Genomic DNA, 21,283 nt, shown 5'->3' on the forward strand with positions numbered 1-21,283 from the left:
GCGGCTGGGCGTACGTGGTTGCTGTTATCTATCTATTGCTTGATTCTTTATTAGTTGTACACGAGCTGCGTTTATTTAGATGTACAAGCTTTTGCTTGGTTTTTTCTTTTCTGGTCAATTATTGCGCGCTGATGCAATTTAGCTCTGCGTGCGTGGATTGAATCATCATAGAGTTGGCGTGCGTGGAAGGGAGATGGAAACTTTGTCTTTTCGTGGATCCATTTCCATTGGTTGGCGACGACATAGTAGGCGATCCTGCCTCTCCTCTGTTTTTGACGAATTCTTGCTACAAGTCTTCCACATTACTCTATCTGTAGCACTATAAATACGATTAATTAATACCACGTATGTTATGTACAGCCTTGTCAACTAGTAGTAATATATACGGTTTACATTTTTCTTTTTTTTATGTGTGTTTCTATGTCCACAAACACAAGCTGGTGTACACGAAATAGTCCAGCTTAGGCGACCAATATTGTTTTTTTTGGTGTGTGAGGACAAAACTGACCTGTAAAAAACTATGATGGTTTGTGAAATCTCCCCTACCTTTCGTCCGTGTATATGGACTGACTAGCCAAAGAAGTAAGGCTGCGTTCGTTTCTTCCAGGACGGGCCGTTCCATGCTCGGAACGGTTCCTGCGCTACGTAGGTTTGTTCGTTTCTTTTATAATCCATATTTTTTAGCTTGTTTTTTTAATAGAAAGAGTGTTTTTTCTCACAACAAATTAGCCGGAACAATGTTTCAGCTTATTTTTTCAGCGAAGCGAATGGAGACATAAATTTACGAAGAAACAGTTAGGCCGCGATTCAATCTCCAGCAACCGAACGAATCCTAACTGTGATGGTGGACGACCTAGGCGAAGGAGACGGGTAACTTATGATCGGTCAAAGTAGCCAAAGGAGTAGTAAAGGCGTCCTCATTTGCCTACGGTTGCTAGATCAATTGGTCAAGCCTCTGGGTGGCATCCCTATGATCAGAGTTTAAATTCTTGGTCCGACGAATTTCTGGTCGGCGGTGTGGATAAAAACTCATCTTCTGTCCCACGTTCCCAAAGCATAGGTAAAACGAACCGGCCCTCCCACCGGGTAACGGGCCTCTGTGCGCGGACGGGGCATGGGGTTTAGGAGTTTTCTTGAGCTAGGTGAAAAGTCCTCTACCTTAAGCTAAAATAGCTCGGGGTGTCTACCGCAGCCAGAGTTTTTTTTTCAAAGGGCTCATTTTTTTAGCTGATTTGGATGTGAGAGAGTACAACTAGTGACGAATGAAGCAGTACTCTTGCACACTACCCAACGCTTCTTGTGTCTTGCATGTAGATTTGGATTCGTTCACCTTCACTGAATGCTTCCTTTGTTTATTGTTTCATTCCCTTTGGCAAGGCTCATCTAAAACGACTTTATCGGTGAAGCCAAAGTCGTTGATGTCAGGAAAACAGTTTTTTCGGCTTCTAGTTCATTTTTACCCCGGCTTAGAAAACGGCTTCACACTACAGTGCCTCGATTTGCGCAAAATAGATGAAGCCGAAGCCAGCATAAGCCGTGCCAAAGAGATCCTAAATCTCCAGTTGAGGCCACACTAAGAGCATCTCTAAAGGATCCTCCGTATCATTCCTTAACGCTAGGAATAGAGATTTTAGTGAAAAACTATTCTTCAATAGCTTTTCTAAATGATCATCCTAATATAGCGATCTTCTATTCTGATTTTTCACTAGCCAAATATAGAAGACTATAATGGTTCTTTAGAGTACGCATGAGATATAAAAAAACTGATGGAGAGTGAAAAGATATAGAAAATAATTTTTATGCAAATGGCTCTCCAAATAATGATTAAGAGAATGAGATTTAGAAATGCTCTCGGAGATACTCTAAGTAGCAGTAGCAAGGCATCTCTTCTTTCTCTTTTGGAACTCGGGTACAGCGTGTGTAGGAGTTTTGTATAATAAACCTCCTATTTTGTTTTTTTATTAAAATAGAAAAAAAATCCCCGCCAACACTTTTGTTAAAAGAGCTCCTTAATAAAAATAAAATGTTGTCAAATGTCTTTTCCAACTTGTAAGTTTCCGTAGTCGAGAGAAATTCCGTATCCTCTCTCCATCCAGCGTTACAAGTAAATTAAGAAAATAAAGAGTTTTAGATGAGCAAACGGTAAAAAACAAAGAAACTATTAAAAGAGATTTGGTTGGTTGTTCATAATGCAAAATCATTTAGGAAGCTAATATAGGAAATACTAGAGAAAAAATAAATTAAGGTTGCTACTTCTATTTTGTTAACTAACTAAATTTATTGGTTTAGCAAGTTAATTATAGGAAACACGAATTGCTTGTAGGACTCAACTATAATAAGCTATGCCAGCTTTTTTAAAAAAAAAAAACTCGAGAGATTTTTTCTATGGCCAAGTATATTCTATCAATCAAGGAACAAGATACAAGAGCTTGTGCAGAACCTAGGGGTTTTGTTGGAACAAATATTCATATTCTGAGCGAAAAATTATGCCAGTAAAACCATCAGGGCATTGTATGTACAGTGAGTAATTACGTTGCAGCTTTGCTTCCGATGGAGAAGGCCTGGTGAATGACCGAAGCGACGTTACGTTGCCGCTGTTCCATGGAACCCCAGAGCACCACAAACACAACGCTCGAAGACGTGGATCTGCTCCATGCCTCCATCCAACGCGCGCGCGCGCGCGCGCGCACACACACACACAATATTCTTCCTGGTCCTGGCCTCCTGGCGCACGTACGTGGAGCTCACGCGGTAATTGACGGCCGGCCCTGTCCTGTTGTCATCGCTATCAGGCGAGTTGCTGAAAAACAGATCCATTTCCACTACGAATTCGTTGCCTCTCCAATTCTTTCGTCGTCCCAACGTACGCTCTCTCCATTCAAAAAAAAAAAAAAAACTACGCTTCCTCGAGCTTGACTCAACTACTAGACTAGCCACAGTGTTCTATATCCAATTCGATGCTTCAAATACCAAACGATGACCGATGCTTCATTTTCCATTTGAGCTGCAGTGGCTAACGATGCTTAACTATTGAATTAAATATCATTTTATTCTTGCAGAGCATGTACTTTTTTTTTCCAGAGCTGCAGTCCCCATGTCACTTGCAAGTGCGACCATGTACTTTTGCCCAGAGCAAGCACCGAGGCATATCTTAGGGGGGCTAGTAATTGATGTATAAGCATCCATGAACAGTACCAAAATTAAGCTATGGTAGTGTTTGGTAAGACTAAGGTAGTGTTTGGTTTCCTGGACTAAATTTTAGTCCATGTCACATCGGACATTCGGATGCTATTTAGGAGAACTAAATATGAGTTAATTATAAAACTAATTATACAGATGGAGACTAATTTACGAGACGAATTTATTAAGCCTAATTAATCCGTCATTAGCACACATTTACTGTAGCACAACATTGTCAAACCATGGATTAATTAGGCTTAAAAAATTCGTCTCGCAAATTAGCCACAATCTGTGCAATTAGTTATTTTTTTCGTCTATATTTAATACTTCATGCATGTGTCCAAACATCCGATGCGACAGGGACTAAAATTTTCCTGTAGGAACCAAACACCCCCTAATATAAGGAAATGGAAAAGTAAAGGGTTTAAAAGAAACATTGCTAACGTAAACGATGGAAGTCAATACTTGATTTGTTTGGTTCGCGTCTGTGACGGTAACAGATCGAGCAAGAAAGACAAACGACCTCAGCAACTATACGGCAGTAACCGTCGCCACAGCACCGGCACAGCAACTATACACTACTATAGCCAGCTAGGCGCAGCCGCACGTCCATGGTGTCCTCTTTTCTTCCTTGTTCCTCTCCGGCGCCAAAGATATCTACTGGAGTTCAAAACAAAAAGTGAGATTATGATAGTAGATCAATAATTCAGAGAGTGCAACAACATCACCATCACAGATTGAGTTGTCGGTGGAGCTAAAGCAATGAATGACCAAGCCTAACCCAGCCGACAACTGCGGAACACGGCAGTAACCGTTGCCGCAGCACCGGCGCGGCGACTATACAGTACTATAGCTAGCCTAAGCACAGCTGTGTATCCCTCGTGTCCCCTTTTCTTCCTTATTCCTCTCTATCGTCGAAGATATCTGATTCTGGAGTTCGAAAGAAAAAAAGTGAGATTACGATGGTAGATCGATAGTCCGGGAGTGCAACAGCATCACCATCACAGATTTGGATGCCGGTAAAACTCACGCAATGAATGACCAGGCTGAAGCCTAGCCGACAGCCGCAGAACACGGCAGTAACCGTCGTCGCCGCACCAACATAGCCGCGCATCTCTCGTGTCCCCTTTTCTTCCGTATTCCTCTCTGTCTTGTAAGATATCTGATTCTGGAGTTCGAAAGAAAAAGTGAGATTACGATGGTAGATCGATAGTTCAGGGAGTGCATAGCATCATCATAATATATTGGGCTGTTGATGGAGCTCACGCAGTGAATGACCAGGCCCAAGCCTAGTCGACAGCCGCGGAACACGGCAGTAACCGTCACCGTAGCACCGACGCGACAACTATATAGTACTATAGCCAAGGCGCAGCCACGCATCCCTCATGTCTCCTTTTCTTCCTTGTTCCTCTTCATTACCGAAGATATCTGATTCTGGAGTTCAAAAGAAAAAGTGAGATTACGATGGTAGATCGATAGTTCAGGGAGTGCAACAGCATCACCATCACAGATTGGGCTACGAGCATAGCTCACACAATGAATGATCATGCCCAAGCCCAGACGAGAGCTGCGGAACACGGCAGTAACTGTCGCTGCCACATTGGTGCGACAACTGTACAGTACTATAGCTAGCCTAGGCGTAGCCGCGCATCCCTCGTGCCCCCTTTTCTTCCTTGTTCCTCTTCGTCGCCCAAGATATCTGATTCTAGAGTTTGAAAGAAAAAAAAGAGATTACGATGGTAGATCTATAGTCAGGGAGTGCAACAACATCACCATCATAGATTGGGCTGCCGGTGGAGCTCACGCAATGAATGACCATGCCCAAGCCTAGCGGGCAGCCGTGGAACACGGCAGCAACCGTCATCGCCTCACCTACGTGCGCGACTATAAGACGCAGCCGCACATCCCTCGTGTCCCCTTTTCTTCCTTGTTCCTCTCTGTCACGTGAGATATCTAATTCTGGAGTTCGAAAGAAAAAGCGAGATTACGATGGTAGATCGATAGTTCAGAGAGTGCACAGCATCACCATCACATATTGGGCCTGTGGAGCTCACGCACTAAATGATCAGGCCCAAGCCTAACCGACAGCCGCGGAACACGGTAGTAACTTTCACCGTAGCACCGGCGCGACGACTCGTGCATCCCTCGTGTCCCCTTTTATTCCTTGTTCCTCTTCGTCGCTAAAGATATTTGATTTTGGAGTTCGAAAGAAGTGAGATTATAATGGAAGATCGATAGTTCAGGGAGTGCAACAGCATCACCATCATAGATTGGGCTGCCGGTGAAGCTCACACAATGAATGATCACGTCCAAGCCCAGCCAACAGCTGCGGAACATGGTAGTCGCTGCCGCACCTGTGCGACGACTGTACAGTACTATAGCCAGCCTAGGCGTAGCCGCGCATCCCTCGTGTCCCCTTTTCTTCCTCGTTCCTCTTTGTCGCCGAAGATATATCTGATCCTGGAGTTCGATAGAAAAAGTGAGATTACGATGGTAGATCGATAGTCGGGGAGTGGAACAACATCACCATCACAAATTGGACTGCCGCTGGAGCTCACACAATGAATGGTCTAGCCGACAACCGTGGAACACGGCAGTAACCGTCGCCGCAGCACCGCGCGCGGCGACTATACAGTACTATAGCCAGCCTAGGCGCAACCGTGCATCCCTCATGTTCCCTTTTCTTCCTTGTCTCTCTCCATCACTTATGATATCTGATTATAGAGTTCGAAAAAAGTAAAATTATGTTGGTAGATTGATAGTTCAGGTAGTGTAACAGCATAACCATCATAGATTGGGCTGCCGGTGGAGCTCACGCAATGAATGACTAGACCCAAGCCCAGCCAACCGCCACGAAATACTATATTCTTCAGCACTACTTTAATAATATTTTTCAACGAACAAACGTTGTTTTACTCTCACAACAAATGAACGTAAGCCAAATTTCAGGGAAACGAGCCGGGCCCACGGCAGTAACCGTCGCCGCAGGAGCCGCACGGCGACTATAGTACTGTAGCCATCCGTGGGCCGCCGCGCATCCCTCGTGCACCCTTTTCTTCCTTGTTCCTCTCCGTCGCCGGTGCTCCCGCTTCCTGTCTCCCTCCCCCTGCGAGCGATCGTGAGGGGATCGGGATGGCCTCCCACCATTCCGAGCCCCTCGACCCCGCCGCCGACGCCCCCTCAGGTGCGGCACTTGCCTCTGCCTTGCCCCCCCCCCTCTCTCTCTTCATCCTCCTGGTGGCTCGGCTCTCCCAGTGTTGCTCTGCTCGCGGTGTAAATCGTCGCGGGTCAGGTTGCTGCGATCCTGCTGCCCGGTGCTCCGTTTCGCTTGAAGTGCCCCACGATTCGCGCCATAGTGCTGCGCCCGCTCGGCGCGAGCCCCTGCGTCTTGCTCGCGGGGCCGCATCGGCGTCCGCTGCTTTTAGGGTTCTGGGAGTTCGTTTAGTCCTTGTGTACTTGTGCTTTAGCTTCTACCTTGCTGTATTTTGTCGGAGCGTTTTGTGTCATGGTTTAATCTTAGGGTTTTAGGGCTCGTAGATGCTTTTTGATTGCGCAGCTAGCCACTTCGTGCGGGTTGCTCTAGGACTAGGATTCTTTTGGGGCGGGATTGCAGGATGACTTCATGGAGTGAATGCCGATAGTTCCAAGTGAAATACTTGTGCTCTTGAACTGTCAATAGTTCTGTACTTTGTATGCAAATAATTTGTAGATATCCTAGTGCTTGTGATAATTATCTGCCGATAGGTGCTTGCTACTTCATCAGTACTCTTTTTAGCATTGATAGGGAATTAGTTGTGTAGCTGCATTGTACCAGAAATTCTGGAACAAGAGGTTCTTATGGTTCCATTCCCATACACCTCACCCATTTACTTAATAGTTTGGCAGTGAAATTGGCTGCATCTAGCTTACCTGTGTGTTTTCTTGGTAGATTTTTTGCTCCCTAGGATCGGTTATCTTGCTCAGAACTTGGAACTGCTTTTGTCCATATAATTTCCCCTTGATTTGGGGTTGCTTGTACAGATGTGCACCATGAACCAATTTTAGTTGCTTTGTTTTGATCAGTTGAATTCTCTTGCAGATAACAACCCAGAATTACCATGCTCCCCTTATCATATCGTTACCAAACCTGGTCAACTCCCAGTCGAGTTTCTTGAACCCTCAGCTGCCCAGAAGTTGGTAATTGGATTTGATTGTGAAGGTGTTGATCTCTGTCGCAATGGTGCTCTCTGTATTATGCAGGTGAGCAAAAGTAAACCTTATCAGGCATGATCTTGTATTATAGGATTTTGTTTCATGATTGTGACATCACTCTGTATGCGGCAGCCATGCATTTTTCTTATAACTCGACTAAAATGTTACTTCATTTCCTTCAATGGCCTTCATTTTTCCATGAATCGATTCTTCTAGAAATTGTACTTCATTACTTTGAATTCAAGGGTCACACATTTAAATGTATCTTTTCATGCACCTAGACTTTATATGCCTACTGTTTGATCTAACTTTTATATATACTTGTCTTGCTCTTGAGGTTGTGCTAAAGTGTCCATCTCTCTACATCTAAGATCCTGATGTGAGATACTTTTTGTTGATTGTCTTTATATTGCAGCTTGCATTCCCTGATGCTGTTTACCTAGTTGATGCTATTGAGGGTGGAAAAGAACTTATTCAAGCTTGTAAGCCCGCACTTGAGTCTGATCATATCACCAAAGTTATTCATGATTGTAAAAGGGACAGCGAGGTGCCTAGTTATGCATTTGAGAACTTTTAGCTTGCTATGTTTTCTTTTTGTCCTTTTAGGAGATTGTAAACTTGACTAACTAGTTTAGACTTTATCACTTTTTGCAGGCTTTGTATTTTCAGTTTGGCATCAAACTGCATAATGTGATGGATACACAGGTCATCACCAGTCACCACATATATTTACTTGCTCTACAGGAACAATTTCTAGTGATTTTCATTAGTGGGTTAATTTCTCTGTACTATCAATGTATGATCGTGTTCTCTTCTTCGGCACAAAGCTTTAGAACTTAGCATTATCATGAGTTAGGGACCATGTACTCTGCATAAGTACTTGTGTGGCGTCCTCCTTTCTAGAGTGTTCTCTGTAGTACTAGGTAGGATACTGTGGTTATTCTCCACAAGAAAGAAAGGCTTAAATTACTATTATTGTGTGCAGATCGCTTATTCTCTGATACAAGAGCAGGAGCAGGAAGGAAAAAAGAAAACATCTGATGATTACAATTACATATCTTTTGTCAGCCTTCTTGCTGATAAACGATTCTGTGGTATGTACTATACTCTAATTCAAGCTGTATGCCTTTTCATGAATGCTACCAGACTTTTTTACATATTTTCTATGGTAGATTTATTCACTGCAATTTTCACTTTATATGGTGAAACTTAGTCCTGAAGAAAAATAAATAAATTTGTGCAGCTTTTGCTTAAGCTTGACCTATGTGCTTATGCTTCATGCCTTTATGTCATATGCAATGGAATATATTGCACGTGTTTGGCCATAATTCTTGTTGACACGATTTAGTAGTCTGGAGGCATGGTGTGCCTTACTGTATACTCAGTGCATAAATATGATTAGGATGCTTTCTATTTTTGTGTGCAGATATAACAAACCAAGATGGTGTTTTTATTTGATTGTTGTATTTTTTTTAATACAACAACAACAACAACAACAACAAAGCCTTTAAGTCCCAAACAAGTTGGGGTAGGCTAGAGTTGAAACCCAACAGAAGCAATCAAGGTTCAGGCACATGAATAGCTGTCTTCCAAGCACTCCTATCTAAGGCTAAGTCTTTGGGTATATTCCATCCTTTCAAGTCTCCTTTTATTGCCTCTACCCAAGTCAACTTCGGTCTTCCTCTGCCTCTCTTCACGTTACTATCCTGACTTAGGATTCCACTACGCACCGGTGCATCTGGAGGTCTCCGTTGCACATGTCCAAACCATCTCAACCGGTGTTGGACAAGCTTTTCTTCAATTGGCGCTACCCCTAATCTCTCACGTATATCATCGTTCCGAACTCGATCCCTTCTTGTATGACCGCAAATCCAACGCAACATACGTATTTCCGCGACACTTAGCTGTTGAATATGTCGTCTTTTCGTAGGCCAACATTCTGCACCATACAACATAGCAGGTCTAATCGCCGTCCTATAAAACTTGCCTTTTAGCTTCTGTGGTACCCTTTTGTCACATAGGACACCAGACGCTTGCCGCCACTTCATCCACCCTGCTTTGATTCTATGGCTAACATCTTCATCAATATCCCCGTCCCTCTGTAGCATTGATCCTAAATATCGAAAGGTATCCTTCCTAGGCACTACTTGACCTTCCAAACTAACATCTTTCTCCTCCCGAGTAGTAGTGCCGAAGTCACATCTCATATACTCAGTTTTAGTTCTACTAAGTCTAAAACCTTTGGACTCCAAAGTCTCCCGCCATAACTCCAGTTTCTGATTCACTCCTGTCCGGCTTTCATCAACTAGCACTACATCGTCCGCGAAAAGCATACACCAAGGGATGTCCCCTTGTATGTCCCTTGTGACCTCATCCATCACTAAAGCAAACAAATAAGGACTCAAAGCTGACCCTTGATGTAGTCCTATCCTAATCGGGAAGTCATCCGTGTCTCCATCACTTGTTCGAACTCTAGTCACAACATTGCTGTACATGTCCTTAATGAGCCCGACGTACTTCGTTGGGACTTTATGTTTGTCCAACGCCCACCACATAACATTCCTTGGTATTTTATCATAAGCCTTCTCCAAGTCAATAAAAACCATGTGTAGGTCCTTCTTCTTCTCCCTATACCGCTCCATAACTTGTCTTATTAAGAAAATGGCTTCCATGGTTGACCTTCCGGGCATGAAACCAAATTGGTTCATAGAGACCCGCGTTATTGCTCTCAAGCGATGCTCGATAACTCTCTCCCATAGCTTCATAGTATGGCTCATCAACTTAATTCCTCGGTAATTTGTACAACTTTGAATATCCCCTTTATTCTTGTAGATCGGTACCAATATACTTCTCCTCCACTCATCAGACATCTTGTTCGATCGAAAAATATGGTTGAACAGCTTGGTTAACCATACTACAGCTATGTCCCCGAGGCATCTCCACACCTTGATTGGGATACCATCTGGTCCCATCGCCTTACCTCCTTTCATCCTTTTCAACGCATCTCTGACCTCAGACTCTTGGATTCTCCGCACAAAGCGCCTATTGGTGTCATCAAAAGAGTCATCCAACTGAAAGGTTGTGTCCATATTCTCACCATTGAACAATTTGTCAAAATACTCTTGCCATCGATGTCGGATCTCATTCTCCTTTACCAAGAGATGCTCCCTTTCATCCTTAATGCACTTAACTTGGTTGAAGTCCCGTGTCTTTCTCTCACGAACCCTAGCCATCCTATAAATGTCCTTCTCTCCTTCCTTCGTACTCAAATGTTGGTAAAGATCCTCGTACGCTCTACCCTTTGCCACACTTACAGCTCGCTTTGCAGTCTTCTTTGCCACCTTATACTTCTCTATGTTGTCCACACTCCTGTCATGGTACAAGCGTCTATAGCATTCTTTCTTCTCCTTAATAGCCCTTTGGACTTCCTCGTTCCACCACCAAGTATCTTTAGCCTCACGTCCCCTTCCTTTGGTTACTCCACACACCTCTGAGGCTACCTTCCGAATGTTGGTTGCCATCTTGTCCCACATATTGTTTATGTCGTCTTCTTCCTTCCAAGAGCCCCCTTTGATAACCCTTTCCCTAAATACCTCTGACGTCTCCCCTTTCAGTTTCCACCACTTTGTTCTTTCAATCTTAACTTGTTTATCCCTACGGGCACGCATCTGAAAACGAAAATCTGCCACCAAAAGCTTATGTTGAGAAACAACACACTCTCCTGGTATCACCTTGCAATCCAAGCATGCTCGTTTGTCCTTTCTTCTTGCGAGGACAAAGTCAATCTGACTACAGTGTTGTCCGCTACTGAAGGTCACTAGATGAGATTCTCTTTTTCTAAAGAAAGTGTTGGCTATCATCAAGTCAAAAGCTACCGCGAAGTCTAGAGCTTCCTCCCCCTCCTGATTCCTACTACCATACCCAAAACCTCCATGAACTGCCTCGAAACCTGCGCTTGTAGTACCTACATGCCCATTAAGATCTCCTCCTATAAAAAGCTTCTCACTACTAGGTATAGCTCTAACTAGGCCATCTAAGTCTTCCCAGAACTGTCTCTTAGCACTCTCATCGAGGCCTACTTGGGGGGCATACGCACTAATTACGTTCAAGACCATATCACCAACGACAAGCTTGACTAAGATAATCCTATCTCCTTGCCTTCTCACTCCCACCACACCATTCTTGAGGCTCTTATCAATCAAAACTCCTACTCCATTTCTATTCGCGACTGTCCCTGTATACCAAAGCTTGAAACCTGTATTGTCCACCTCCTTCGCCTTCTGACCCTTCCATTTAGTCTCTTGAACGCATAATATATTTACACGCCTCCTAGTCGCAGTATCAACTAATTCTCTTAACTTACCTGTAAGTGACCCTACATTCCAACTACCTAAACGGATCCTAGTTGGTTCGACTAGCTTCCTTACCCTTCGCACCCGTCGACTCTGATGCGAAGACCCTTGCTCATTTTTCACTACACCCGGGCGCCGATGTAGCGCGCCACTAAGGAAGCGACGACCCGATCCTTGGTTACTTGACACCATGCCCAGATCACGACACGACGCGTCACGGGGGTGACGACCCGGCCCTTGCCCATTTAACACCATACCCGGGTTCCGATATGGCGCGTCGCTAAGAGGGTTACGCCCCAACGATTTTCTTTCGGGTTTCATCTCCATTTAAGTGGCTAAGTTTTTACATTGGCTCGCCACGCCTAACACAACCCTCCTCCTTTACCAGGGCTTGGGACCTGCTATGCTGTGACACCAAAGGCGCCCCACCATAGGCGGAGTTGTTGTATTTTTTTATTTTTTTTAATCAAATTTCAAATATAATAGCAGAATTCAGGCATCATGTGCTTTCAATCCTATGTTACCTGTATTAAATCTTGTGTTTGGGGATACCAAGTACCAACCTGCCGAAGTAGCCCTACTGGGACCTTTGACGGAAGGTCGAAGACCATCTTGAGTGCGAGGCAAAGCTGTGTGACTGTGTCAAGGCTTTCACACACAATTCCAACAGCTCAGTTAGTCCCACATCATTACAACAAACCATCTAGGACTGGTAGAACCCAATAACGGTGCAGCTATGGTGAATCCCAAAGTCCTAGACCAACACATACGAAGTGAAAGCCAGAAAACTAGCCCATTGGCCCCTGTAGGAACCACTTGTCCTCCATTGCTGCAAGTTCCTATCATCAACTCTTGTGAATTCTTGTGTGTTGCAACCATTGCCACCATCCCTCTTCACTGTTGTCCAGGCCTTGCTGCTGGCAGCCATCATCGTCAACTATTGTCAACTTATTAGTCTTCATTATCCTTCCATCGTGCCCTACTTCACTAAGCCTTCTCCCTTCCTCTATATCCTCTTTTTCTATGCTCTGTTCTAGATCTAGATCTAGTAGCAGCAGAGTAGCAGCAACGGGCAACATAATGTGGTAGATGTAGATTATGCTAAGTTGCAGCAGGTGGTAGTGCAATAGTGATCTTTTGGTTTTAACTACTCCCTCTGTTCGAAAAATATTCGTCATTTTAGTTGTCCTAACTCCTAAGTCAAACTTCTCTAACTTTGACCAAGTTTGTAGAAAAATATATTAGCATCTACGATACAAAAAAAATGCACTATCAAGACATATTTCATGGTGGATATAATCATGGTTTCAAAGGCAGCAAGGTGAGCTGGGTATGCCTTATCGCCTAGGCGACAAGGCGTAACTAGACCTCCAAGGCGAGCTTGGTACACCTGGATGCCTAGGCGACGCCTTTGAAATAGAGGATATAACTAAACTAATTTGATGTTGTAGATTTTGGTGTATTTTTCTATGAATTTGGTCAAACTCAGAAAAGTTTGACTAAGGACAAAACTAAAATGACCTATATTTTGGAACGGAGGGAGTAGCAAGTAGTATCTCATGGTCGCAGCAAGTTTCCATGTCGTCACAATAATCACTCAGTGCATGGCATGGACACTTAACCATGTATTATCACTTATCAGCCTGTGAGTAACCTATGGTTGATCTTTATCTACTTGTTTCAGCAAAGTGATAGTGCTGATATCTTTGTTGAGCCAAAATTCTTTACTACCTAATTGCACAGGTGCATGCAGCCCATCTAGATGCCTATGATATTGGTTCCATCATTCATATTTTTAACAAAACACGTGCTGTTACTGTCAAACATCATATCTGTTAATCCTGCTCCCTATGCACTGTGTATTCTCGTTTTGGTGTATTATGTGGTGCATTGCATTCCTCATTATTATTATTTTTTTGGTTGGATTGTCCATATGGTGTGATACTGTGGTACTGCTTTATGTAGGCATACTATATCCTGAAAAGGAAGAAGTCCGTACCCTTCTAAGGCAGGTCAGCAACCTGCTATTTAGAACATCCTTGTGGATATGAAATGTTGTGTTTAGTTTCTATGATAACGTCTTGCCGTTAGCTGTTCTGTTGTTTTGATAGCATATCTTCCTGAGGAAAGCTGACAAATAATATTAATTGATGGATTTCAGGACCCTAACTTTTGGACAATTAGGCCCTTGTCTGATATGATGGTTCGAGCTGCCACAGATGATGTCCGCTTCCTTCTCAATATCTATGAGAAAATGATGGAAAAGTTAAGCAAAGTATCTTTATGGCGTCTGGCAGTTCGCAGTGAGCTGTACTGTAGGTGCTTTTGCTTAAACGACAACCAGTTTGCAGATTGGTCACCTCTTCCTCCTGTCCCTGGTCAGTACATATAAGATTTTCTACCCTTCTGTTTGAAATTAAGTAGCTTGCCACATACTAAATCCATTTTACCTTTTGTTTCGAGTCTTTCAGAAAATGTGAAATGTATGGCTGTTATTGTAATACGGGTTTACTGCTTGTTGTGTTTAGCAATATACATGACACTGACAGCAAATAGCTGCAGCAAAGGCAGCAGGCTGCTGGATGGCAAAACTGGTTTTGAACAGCCATAGTTGACATTGTAGGCCCAGAGTTTTATAAATCTTGTAACTTTTGTGTTATGACCGGCGTCCAGTATCAAAGGCGCCGGCCCATTAGTGGCTAATGGCTGATAGCAGCCGGATGGGTTAGGGGCCTAAAGGCCCATAGTATTATTTCTATTATTTCCATTAGCTATAAATATCAATTGTAAGACACTTGGATAATTAAGCAAGAGTAATCTAATTACTCGGCTTCCTTTGGGAGCCGGGAGTTGCCCTAGCCGCCGTCCTGTTCTTCTCCTTCCCCTCGCGATCACGGCGCCCCGCCGCCGTGCCCTGCATCCGGCCTCCCCGCACACGTACAACCTCCGATCGACCAAGGGGAGGGTACAGGTCCGTATCAACCTGGTATTAGCCATGTTGATCCAACCCTCCACTGCCGCCGTTCCGCCCTCATCCACGCCGGTGCTTTCCGCCTCCGGCGTCCTGCCCCAGGTGGCTGCGTCAACGTCGGCCCTGGTGCCGACCTCCTCGCAGCCGCTGGCACAGGGCGCGCCAAGGGTGCCGCGCGCCGTCTTCACGCTCGAACAGACGACAGACGCGATCGTCGACCTCAGCCACGGCTTGGCCGAGCTGCGGCTGACGATGAACACCATGCTCCAGCTCTTCAACACCTCGCCGCCGCAGTATGGCGCACCACAGCTGCAGTTTGGCGCGCCGCCGCATCAGCCGCTCCTGCCTCTGCCGCCCCCGTCGGTCGCGTTTCAGCACTCGCCGCCGGTCTCCTACCCCTACGGGATGCCCTCCGATGTAGGGCTCTCGACGGCACCGTCGCCTACTTCGTCGTCCGTCCCGATCCATCAGCTCCGTTTTCCGCCGTCGCCGTCCCAGATTCCGACATGGGCGCTGAACTCCTCCGGGCCGGTCTACACGTCGGTGCCCCTCCGGTCACACGTGCCCGATCATGGCGTACCGACGGTGTCGGGCACCCTCTATGGCGGCACGGACGGCCTCCTCATCCCTGGCAGCAGCGTGGCGCCATCGCCTCCATCCTACCACGAGCCCGGCTACGGGGGGGGGGGGGGGGGGTGTGTGCCCCTGAATCCGCGCAGGGCAACGGGCCGCCCAAGTTCCACGAGATAGAGTTCACGACGTACGATGGCTCCGTCGATCCGCTGAACTGGCTCACGCACTGTGAGCAATTCTTCCGAGGCCAACTCACGCCGGCATCGCAGCGCACCTGGATGGCGTCCTATCACCTCACGGGCGACGCCCAGACGTGGTACTATGCCCTCGAGCAGGACGAGGGCCAGCCGCCATGGGATCGGTTCAAGGACTTGTGTCGCCTTCGCTTCGGACCGCCCATTCGCGGCACTCGCCTGGCAGAGCTGGGCCGGCTGCCCTTCCACTCCACGGTGGACGAGTTCGCAGGCCGTTTTCAAGCGGTCCTGGCTCACGCCCGGGAAATCTCCACCCGCCAGAAAGCGGAATTCTTCGTGGGTGGCCTGCCTGACCACATCCGCGTGGACGTGGAGATGCACGACCCCGGTGACCTCCAGATGGCTATGTACCTGGCGCGCACTTTCGAACGCAAGGCCACGGCCCTCGCGGCACCAGCACAGCGTGGCGCTCGCCCTCCCCAGCGGCAGACTCCTTCGGCTCGCTCAACCGCTGGGGGAGGGACTCCAGCCGGTGCGCCCGCTCCTACTGCGCCGAACCCGACCGGCCCCGCTACAACCGCCCGCACTTTCCATCGCTTGACACCGGCAGAGATGCTCGAGCGCCGTCGCCAGGGGCTTTGCTACAACTGCGATGAGCAGTACGTGCGCGGCCACATCTGCCCGCGTGTCTTCTACCTGGAGTCCTCCGACTACATCGACGACGACGTCTTCACCGGGGCGGAGGACGCCGCGGACGCCGCTGCCGAGGACCCCACGGCACCACCAGACGGAGCTACTGCTAATGCTCTGGTGGTCTCCGTGTACGCTCTTGCAGGGATCCGTACCTACCACACCATGCTGCTGCCCGTCACCATCAACGGGGAACGTCTCCTCGCCCTGCTGGACACCGGCTCCACACACACTTTCCTCCAGGGTACGGTCATGTGCCGCCTGGGGATTTTTACGCATGGCGGCAACAACCTCCGTGTCACTGTCGCGAACGGGGAGCGTTTGCCGTGCGAGGGGATCGCCCGGGATCTGCCCGTCCTCATCGGTGGCGAGTCCTTCCCCGTCACGTGTGTGGGGCTCGCCCTCGGCTGCTTCGACTTCATCCTCGGCGTCGACTTCCTGGGAGCTTTGGGGCCTCTCCTGTGGGACTTCGAGGGCCTCACCGTCTCCTTCCAGCGAGGCGACCAGCGCGTCACGTGGCAGTGCATGGGCGCCCCGGGTGCTTCGACACACCAACAGCGGCTGGCCGCGACCACGACTAACCAGCAGCGGCCGCTGCTGGATCAGCTCCTACAGCAACACGGGGCCATCTTCGACGAGCCGCGTGGCCTTCCGCCCAGGCGCACCTACGACCACCGCATCCACCTACCGGGGACCGCGCCAGTGGCGGTGCGGCCCTACCGGTACCCGCAGCTCCAGAAGGATGAGCTGGAGCGGCAATGCGCCGCCATGTTGGAGCAGGGCATCATTCGGCCGAGCTCGTCACCATTCTCCGCCCCTGTGCTGCTCGTCAAGAAGTCGGACGGGTCGTGGCGTTTCTGCATCGACTACCGCGTGCTCAACGACAAGACGTCCAAGGACAAGTTCCCGATCCCGGTGGTCGACGAGCTCCTCGACGAGCTCCGCGGGGCACGCTTCTTCACCAAGCTCGACCTCCGCTCGGGCTATCACCAAGTGCGCATGCACCCGGCGGACATCGAGAAGACCGCTTTCCGCACCCACCACGGCCACTTCGAGTTCTTGGTGATGCCGTTTGGGCTGTCCAACGCCCCGGCAACTTTCCAAGCCCTGATGAACGACGTCCTCCGGGCCTTTCTTCGCAGGTTCGTGCTGGTCTTCTTCGATGACATCTTGATCTACAGCTCTTCGTGGTCCGAGCACCTCCAGCACGTCGGCCTCTTCTTCTCCGCCTTGAAGGCTCACGACCTCTACCTAAAGAGGTCCAAGTGCTCCTTTGGGACGCTCTCCGTCAACTACCTCGGGCACGTCATCTCCGCCGACGGCGTCGCTATGGACAGCGACAAGGTGGCTGCGGTCTCCTCGTGGCCGACGCCGCGTTCACCCCGGGGCGTCCGAGGCTTCCTCGGGCTTGCGGGCTACTACCGCAAGTTCATCCGCGACTTCGGCTCCATCGCAGCTCCACTCACTCGTCTCCTGCGCAAGGAGGCGTTCGCCTGGACGCCGGAGGCGGCGGAGGCCTTCGACGCCCTCAAGAGGGCCTTGTCATTAGCCCCTGTTTTGCAGATGCCAGATTTCACTCGCGAGTTCGTCGTCGACTGCGACGCCTCAGGCGCAGGCTTCGGCGCCGTCCTCCACCAGGGGTCGGGCCCCCTGGCGTTCTTCAGCAGACCCTTCGTCGCGCGCCACGTCAAGCTTGCGGCCTACGAGCGTGAGCTCATCGGACTGGTGCAGGCGGTCCGGCACTGGCGGCCGTACTTGTGGGGACGCCGTTTCCTCGTCCGCACCGACCACTACAGTTTGAAGTTCCTGCTCGACCAACGACTTTCCACTCTTCCACAACATCAGTGGGTTAGCAAGCTGCTCGGGTTCGACTTCGCGGTGGAATACCGCCCCGGACGACTCAACTCGGTGGCGGATGCACTGTCCTGCCGCGACGAGGACGCAGTGGCAGTGTTCCCCTTGTCCGGGCCGTCCTTCACCCTCTACGACGACATCCGGGCAGCCACCCGGGAGGACCCAGTGGCACGCGGCCTCCTGCAGCAGCAGGCCGCGGGGACGCTGGAGGCGCCCTGGACCACCGCGGACGGCTTCCTCCTTCATGGCAAACGTGTCTACGTTCCCGACCTGCAGGACTTGCGCCATTAGGTGGTGACCTTGGCGCATACCACGGGGCATGAGGGTGTCCAGAAGACCCTCGTGCGTCTGCGCAGCGACTTCTACATCCCCGGCGACCGCAAGCTTGTACAAGACTACGTCCGCACGTGTGGTGTGTCAGCGCAACAAAACGCCCACGACACAACCGGCCGGTCTCCTGCAGCCCTTGGATGTACCTTCCCAAGTGTGGGCCGACATCTCCATGGATTTCATCGACGCCCTTCCCAAGGTCCATGGTAAATCTGTGATCCTAACGGTGGTGGATCGCTTCTCCAAGTACGCGCACTTCATCGCCCTCAGCCACCCCTACACGGCCGCGTCGGTGGCTCGCGCCTTCTTCGACGGGATCGTGCGGCTTCATGGCTTCCCCACTTCCATCGTCAGCGACCGCGATCCGGTCTTCACCAGCCACTTGTGGAGGGATTTGTTTCGCCTTGCAGGTGTGAAGCAGCGGCTCAGCACGGCCTTTCACCCTCAGACGGACGGCCAGTCTGAGATCGTCAACAAAGTGATCGCCATGTACTTGCGCTGTGCGACCGGTGACAGGCCGCGCTCATGGGTCGACTGGCTACCATGGGCGGAGTACTGCTACAACACGTCGTACCACACGGCGCTTCGTGCGACTCCATTCGAGATTGTCTACGGCCGCCCACCGCCTTCCCTGCTGCCCCACCAGGAGGGGGCGGCTGAGACGGAGGACGCGGACGCCATGCTCCGGGACCGCGACGCGTTCCTGGTCGAGGTCCGGGAGCGCCTCCTCCAGGCGCAACAACACGCCAGGGAGCGCTACGTCGAGCACCATCGGGCTGTGGACTTCGCTGTGGGCAATTGGGTGCTGCTTCGACTTCTTCACCGCCCCACCCACACGCTCGCGACGCCGGCCAAGGGCAAGCTTCGTCCTCGCTACGCTGGCCCGTTCCGCGTACTGGAACGCATTGGGCAGGTGGCCTATCGTCTACAGCTGCCCGAGACTGCACGCCTCCATGATGTCTTCCACGTCGGGCTGCTCAAGCAGTGGCGTGGTGCTCCTCCGGCGACGCCGGCGCTGGTGCCACCCGTTTCCGAGGGGCGCCTGCTACTGGCCCCGGAGCAGGTCGTGCGCGCTGAGCTGCGCCGCGGCCATTGGAAGCTGTTGGTCAAGTGGCACGGCCTTCCGACTGATGTTGCGACATGGGAAGCTCTCGATGACTTCAAAGCCCTCTACCCCGATGTACAGCTCGAGGACGAGCTGTTTGTCGACGCGGGGAGAGATGTTATGACCGGCGTCCAGTATCAAAGGCGCCGGCCCATTAGTGGCTAATGGCTGATAGCAGCCGGATGGGTTAGGGGCCTAAAGGCCCATAGTATTATTTCTATTATTTCCATTAGCTATAAATATCAATTGTAAGACACTTGGATAATTAAGCAAGAGTAATCTAATTACTCGGCTTCCTTTGGGAGCCGGGAGTTGCCCTAGCCGCCGCCCTGTTCTTCTCCTTCCCCTCGCGATCACGGCGCCCCGCCGCCGTGCCCTGCATCCGGCCTCCCCGCACACGTACAACCTCCGATCGACCAAGGGGAGGGTACAGGTCCGTATCATTTTGACAGCCTAGTTTGGTCCTAGATATGATCCTCATGATCATGGCACGGATGTGTTTACATTGCATCTGTTAGTTCTTTGACCAAATAGTTTCAATTTTATCAGTATGTTGACATTGCAGAGCGTTTGCGCTGATTGATGTTTCGTGTTTGTGATAGATGACATTGAAGCTGCTGTTTATGTTCCTGAAGCCGATATCCTATCAGTCTTAGATGTGCCTCCTGGGAAAATGGGACGAGTTATTGGCAGAAAGGGGTCAACGATAATGGCTGTGAAAGAATCTTGCAAGTAAACATCTTGAGTCTGATTTCGTAAACATCCCATCCTCTGTGTTGTTAAACTTCATTAATCCTCTCTGTTTTTTTGGTTCTTGTGGGCAGTGTTGAAATCCATATTGGTGGTGCTAAGGGGCCTCCAGACAGGGTATGTTTCCCACAGCCTTGTTTGTCAGAAATAATCTATTCATACTGGACAGTCATGCTGGGCTTTGCTAAATTGTTGATCCAGCCTTGTTTGAATAATGAATTGGTGGGCTCTGCACAAATATTTCTTTTTTTCCCCTTTTGTTTTGCCCTATGGAGAATAGGGTTTTAGACTTTTAGTTCCCTTCAATCTTTGTTTTCACTGTCAGTCTGCCTATCATGGCAGACTTTTCTCTTAGTAATAATAATTTCTCATATGCCACTTGGTGTATCCTTAGTCCTGGATGTGTCAATTGCCTATGGCAAGTAGTCCTGAACCCACATGTCATAGAAATGTTGATGGCATGTTACGGATTGAGGTATATTTGTGATCACTGTTGGACATATATATATATATATATATATATATATATATATATATATATTATCTTTTGGATGAGGTGCACTATACCACAGTAGGCTGATGCGGAGAGTCTATTTGGGGATTCAGATGAAAATTTTCTCTCATTTGCACGTGATACAAGCCTCTAAATGTCTCGATCACTGCCTTGAATCATTTCCGGCTGTATGCACTCACTAGCCAACAACTGTTTGAAACCAATTGTTGTTAGTGTTATTGTAAGATTATGAGATCACATCAGGAGGTTCTTCCTAACTACATAGATATTGAATAGTCATCCGTTGTCTTTAGTTAGTTAATATAAGCACGAATCTTTGTGCAGCAACTGATCTGAATGAACATGTTTCAGTTTTGTTACTGATCCTGTTTTTATCTATTCCGTATGTGCTAAATGTAGGTGTTCATCATTGGACCAGTGAAGGAAGTCAGGAAAGCCGAGGCCATCTTCAGAGGCCGAATGCTGGAGTTCTAGAGATGTTGTTACCTTTGTGACCCATGTTTCAACTGCTTATATCTTTTGAACGCAAAAGGGGGAAATATTCAAAAGGTGTATGCGGTACCGTGGATCTCCGTCCGT

General features: G+C 48.5%; 1 protein-coding gene across 1 annotated transcript; it reads left to right on the top strand.

Annotated features, from left to right (window-relative positions):
- The first annotated feature begins 6,312 nt into the window (after positions 1 to 6,312).
- LOC136460689 (uncharacterized) lies at positions 6,313 to 8,829 on the top strand. Its single transcript, XM_066460293.1, has 6 exons — positions 6,313 to 6,364; positions 7,259 to 7,419; positions 7,787 to 7,918; positions 8,026 to 8,076; positions 8,357 to 8,465; positions 8,798 to 8,829. Exons 1-6 carry the CDS (start codon positions 6,313 to 6,315, stop codon positions 8,827 to 8,829), a joined length of 537 nt encoding a protein of 178 aa, XP_066316390.1.
- Positions 8,830 to 21,283: the final 12,454 nt, after the last annotated feature.

Source organism: Miscanthus floridulus, chromosome 6, assembly GCF_019320115.1.
Source record: "Miscanthus floridulus cultivar M001 chromosome 6, ASM1932011v1, whole genome shotgun sequence".
In the NCBI taxonomy this organism is placed as follows: Eukaryota; Viridiplantae; Streptophyta; class Magnoliopsida; order Poales; family Poaceae; genus Miscanthus; species Miscanthus floridulus.